Source organism: Lygodium microphyllum, unplaced genomic scaffold, assembly GCF_053477565.2.
Source record: "Lygodium microphyllum isolate KBCC unplaced genomic scaffold, Lygodium_microphyllum_v1.1.10 scaffold_31, whole genome shotgun sequence".
NCBI classification, from domain to species: Eukaryota; Viridiplantae; Streptophyta; class Polypodiopsida; order Schizaeales; family Lygodiaceae; genus Lygodium; species Lygodium microphyllum.
In genome coordinates, this window is record NW_028229514.1 from 11688154 (window position 1) to 11693361 (window position 5208).

General features: G+C 39.3%; 1 protein-coding gene across 1 annotated transcript; it reads right to left on the reverse strand.

Annotated features, from left to right (window-relative positions):
* Nucleotides 1-202: 202 nt before the first annotated feature.
* On the reverse strand, nucleotides 203-4976 carry LOC148009316 (putative pectinesterase 53). Its single transcript, XM_087673551.1, has 5 exons — nucleotides 4336-4976; nucleotides 4014-4185; nucleotides 2202-2408; nucleotides 1653-1888; nucleotides 203-664 (listed from the first exon to the last, which is right to left on the reverse strand). The coding sequence occupies exons 1-5, from the start codon at nucleotides 4764-4766 to the stop codon at nucleotides 517-519; spliced, it is 1194 nt and encodes a 397-aa protein (XP_087529677.1). The 5' UTR covers nucleotides 4767-4976; the 3' UTR covers nucleotides 203-516.
* Nucleotides 4977-5208: the final 232 nt, after the last annotated feature.

Below are 5208 nucleotides of genomic sequence, written 5' to 3' on the forward strand. Positions count from 1 at the left end.
TCGAAAAAGAAGAGTTTCTCTTCTTTACATAAATCATGACAAATAACCAAATTTGGAACAATGTATGGTTTATCCAAATTCAATAAAGCAAGAAAAGAATAACCAAATTTGTTTACTTGTAGAATCTAACAAGTTCAACGTCAACAATATAAACTAAATAATATTGTGGATATGTTTAGTGCATTTGCACATTACTAGATAATTCATTGAACATTCAATTTCTAATAGTTGTATTTCTCTTTCAACTACTTTAGGAAGTAGCTTTCAAGATATGTGTCCATTATTCTCATACATAGGTTCTTCTTTAGAACTAGTAAGAAATAGCCATTGCACTTGCACTAGTCCATTTTGAAGATATAAATGATGTGATGCATGATGATTATATACACATGATCCACAAATTGGTATGGGCTTTATGATTGTACAAGTTGAGAAAAGAAAGTGTTGCCAATGTCGACAAACATAGATGATGATTTTTTATGCCCCCTCTCTTTTTCTTCAAAACTCTTGGGTTTCTTAAGTTTGCACCCATGAAGATCCATCAATATAGCTCAATGATTGGAAAGGTGCTGCTTGAGCATCTGAAAGTTCATGGGACCAACCCACTCTCCCACTTTGAATAGCACCTGGGCCAGTGCACTTGTATTGCCCGAAAAACACTTTGCTGTCAAATCATAAAATGAGACAAAAAAAACATGATTTGAGTGATACTTTCTATAAGTGACTTTTAGTAAATGTTAATTCAATGGAAAATATGAATTTTTGTGATAAGATGAGCATTATTTTTTCTAGACATATGTATAGATTTTGATGTATAAACACATGGTTATAAGTACATAAGTGTGTGCATGTGCGTGTGCGTGTGCGTGTGTGCGTGTGTGTGTGTGTGTGTGTGTGCGTGCGTGCATGTGCGCATGCGTGTGTGTGTGTGTGTGTGTGTGTGTGCACGCACGCACATGCATGCATGTACATGTATATTGCATGTGTTTATGTGTGTGCACACACGCAACACATATGCATTCACTCATGTTTGTGTGTGTATGTATATCAATACTCACATATAAGGTCTAGTATGTCAAAAAAGTCATTACTATAGCCTTGGGAACAAGGGTCATGGTAAGGAAGGGTGGCCATAGTTTAGTAATTACTTTGTTGCATGTGATTTATGGTACTTACAAGCACCCCTCTACATTTGGATGTGCTATTCAAATATTTACAATAACTTTGATGTGCTAAATTTTCAACACTTAGGATAGCAATAATGATTAAGGCAATGATTCCCTTTCCTTAACTTTGGCATATGTAGCTTGGTAACTACTTTTTCTAGCTCAATGTTAGGCCTTAAAACAATTATATTACCTTTGTGCACAAATAATGAATTCTCTATGCATTGGATTGAGGTGAACTAAGGTCCCTTTGAATTTCTCCTACAAATATAAAAAAGCTACTTTATGTTAAAGGCATATAGTACTAGGGGATATCCTACTTTGTGTTTTCTGTTTTATGATTTGAAGCATGATCCCCTTAGGATTTGAGTCAAGATAAATAGAGCTCTCAGAATACAATATTGGGAAACTCAATGCAAGCAATTTTGTAATCAATCATTTACATTTTTCACATTCAATAATGGTGATGATAGTGAAGATAATTACTTTTCTCTACTTGAATCGCCCCAATTGTACCATCCTACAGGCTTAATCATGTCAGCCATGTAAGTGAAAGAGAACACCACTCTTGAGTAATGTCCCCAAGCTCTTCCCAAGTAAGCCATGCCAGCACCTGTCACCTTACAATCCACAAAAGAGAATCCAGTATTCTCCCCAGGGCTTTCTCTCCTTTGTGCTGTCAAGGATTCTGTAGATCGTTGTAGTGCATGGAGCTCACAACCCTGAGTACAAAAATGCACTTCACCTTGTTTAATAAAATATTACAATTCCTATTTTTTGCAAATAGAATTCAACTAAAAAAGAAACTAATTCTTTTTCTAAGAAAGCATTGTGTTCAATGGTGAATGGTAGAGACTTTGTGACAAGTAAATTTTGTTAACCCAAAGTAGTGTTGAAGGAAGAATTTGATGATTGCAAATGGATACATTCAACTGGTGAATGATTATCTTCTGCATTGTTAGAGCTTTAATGACTCTTTTGTCCAATATTAGAGTTTCATCTTGAGTCCACAAAGATAATTGTCCTATTTATTACCTTGTATAATGATTGGCCATTTCCGCATATGAAGTCGACAGATCCTTCAATGTAACAACTCTCAAAATAATGTCTCCCTTCATCATCAAATAAGGTGTCTTGATAGCCCAAGAAGTTGCAATTGTAGAATGCGGCTTGATCACCTGAGATTCTCAAAGCAACTGCTTGCTTGTTTGTGGACCCCACTGGTGGAGAAGGTGATGAGTTCTACATGTGTTTAAATGACAACATTAGAGAATACAAGTATTGAATGTAGGCAAGTATTATAGAACGTATGTCACATGCTCATATACCGCAGTATATCGTATGCCTATATAAAAGCACCCATCTTTAAACATTGGTATGAACTATCTATGTGCAAGTAGTTTCATTGCAACAAAGTCATAAATTTGTATTGAAAGTAGGTGATAAATTTAAGGAATGCAAAAACGAGTGACCTTGTGTGGGAGTTGCCATTTTAATATGATGCAAATTTTCTCCAATTCTTCATTTACATTGGTTATGGTGTAATTTTCTAGGTGTACACTAGCTTAAATTATAAATCATATACCATTATACAAGATGCCTTTGATTGAGCATGAGAGTGGTTAGACTTGAATTTTGAGCCCATGAACCATGACACTTCAGTGTGATCAAAACATGATTGCTATTGAGATTTATTTAAAATCATGATGGGAAAACATTGGTCCAAATTAAAGACACCTTCCATTGATCCAAGGAGAAGCCCTAGCCTCTCAATCATTGATAAAGTTAGGTTGAGAGGGTTGAGATTGATCAATGAACAATGGTTAAGAATTATCATTTAGCGGGGTGAGTTAGAACATCGCGTATGTCTTTATTGATGTAATTGAAAATACCTATAAACTAGACATTTACTTTCTTTGAGCTTTTTAGAAACTTGGAAGCCATGCTCTAATTAATTATGGAACTTGAAAGAGGTTGGTGGAGGTGCTAGCTCTGGCAAGAGTTGCATGGAAACAAATGGAAGCATGGAGAAACAAGTGTCTTATATATGAGTGTCAACATGGACCTTATTATTGTCTCACATCAAAGGTGTCAATAAATTTAGTTTCGTACTAATGAGGGAAAATATGGGGATGAAAGTAGTAGCTTAGTTGTAAGGGAGAGTGCATGAGCTCTAGTAGGTCCATGGTTCAAGCCCATCAATGGGATATCTCCCTAACTCAACTAGAATTTCAAAGTAAAGGTTGCCAAATTTTAGTAAGGAGACAAAAGAGCATGCCACACCATATTTAGTTTACTTGCAAGACTCCCGCAAAGTCTACCGAGAGCTAAATGTGTGGCACCACCCTTAGAAGTGGTGCCATGTGACCATGACCTAACAAGATTTTCTTCAAAATTAGCAAGCAAAAGAGAGCCTTAACCCTACGATTGTTGACATCCCCACACCACCATTCACTATCTATTAACGTAAAATATATGTATATAGAAAATTCAAGAGTCGATGTGCCTTGTTACGTTGACTTGTAAGAAACTTTGAAAGTATAGTTAGAGTCATGTTACTTCTCGAGTTATTACTTGCATTTGAAAGTAAAAGTCGCTGTAATTTTAGTAAGGAGGAGAGAAAAAAGCATGCCAGCGTGCCACATGATGGAAACTCGACTTATTGGACATCTGATATGTCTGGCAAGTCGAGGGATCGCTGCACTCTTAGTCGCAAATGCTTATCCAGGCCCGCGGTCCGGGTGAATAAGATAGAGTATCCAATTAAAATGAAAGAGGCATGGATTCTCAAAGCTCTCTCGCATCCAATTGAAAACAATATTCATTGGTCAGTACCGCGTTACTTACCTTGAAGGTGATACCTTTGGCGATGAAGTTGCCAGCGTCGATGGCAACGGAGGCGCTACCTTGGGTGGTTCCAGCGCTAGAGGCGGTGTCATGCCAGCTGATGGTGGTGGACGCGGCCCCGGCTCCTTGGAAGGTGATGTAAGGCTTGCTGGAGGGCACGTGGACCTTCTCTCTGGAGGACACGTGGAAGCATTATACGAGCAACACAAGATGAGATGAAATCAGATGGAACCAGTACAAGGTCCAATAATAATTGCAATTATTAAATCCTAAGGATGCAACGATAATCAGTCATCGTCTTTGGGGGAGAGAGAGAGAGAACTGGTAGAGGCCCGCAGCGATCTGGATGACAACACGTTGGCTGTTGCCAGCTGGCACGGAATCGACGGCGCTCTGCACGCTCGAGAACTGGGCCCCACTGCCGCCCACTGTAATCACGGCCGCCGCCTTCTCCTCCCCAAAGCTGGCACCATCAGTACTAATCGCGTGATTATCCTTGTTAATACTCGCCTTATCATTATCGTTAATCTGCTTCTTCGATCCCACGCGAGCCACCCAGTCTAGAAAGTCCTTCGATTTCATCTCATACAATTCGTTATCATCGGTTGATACTAAGCTTCTCGTGCATTCCACACCTCGGATTACGCCAACTCCAGCACTAACGCCATGACCACACTCTCTCACCAGGTCATCAAGGCTTATATATTGCATCAATAGATACAGCAGCACTAATCTCCTTATACTCATCATCATGCTTGTCAGTTAATTGAGCTAGCGCTTAAGGAACTTCTCTCTCTCTCTCTCTCTCTCTCTCTCTCTCTCTCTCTCTCTCTCTCTCTGTGCCAGCAATCATATGCTCCAGGCTTTATGCCTAGGCATTCTTGAACCTCGCCTAGCCCTTCCAAAAGCTGCAAAAAAGATCTCCCTTCCCTCTCTGTCAGGAGGCTTGAGCTTTCTTCCTTACAGAGCCCCTCTTTATATCAAAAGACTCGCTGGATTATAGACACGCCTAATCTCGATTCTCCATCATAATAAATGCTATCTAGTGAGCTAATCACTAAAAAATCGGTCCACACAAGCAGAGCCACAGAGAGTAGAAAGGGTTCCATATTACGTCAGTCCATGCACATTGCAGATCCAAGCACACAAGCAGTCAACGTGTGCATGCTCAAGGTTGCCAACGCTGCCTCGGCCC

What these genes read in the sequence shown, in the direction of transcription:
- LOC148009316 (XM_087673551.1), bottom strand. Translation starts at nt 4,766, where the DNA reads ATGATGATGAGTATAAGGAGATTAGTGCTGCTGTATCTATTGATGCAA. An exon ending in ATCGCTGCGGGCCTCTACCA is followed by an intron (nt 4,186 to 4,335) that starts GTTCTCTCTCTC and finishes CGTGTCCTCCAG; the next exon opens with AGAGAAGGTCCACGTGCCCT. An exon ending in ATGGCCAATCATTATACAAG is followed by an intron (nt 1,889 to 2,201) that starts GTAATAAATAGG and finishes TTTTGTACTCAG; the next exon opens with GGTTGTGAGCTCCATGCACT.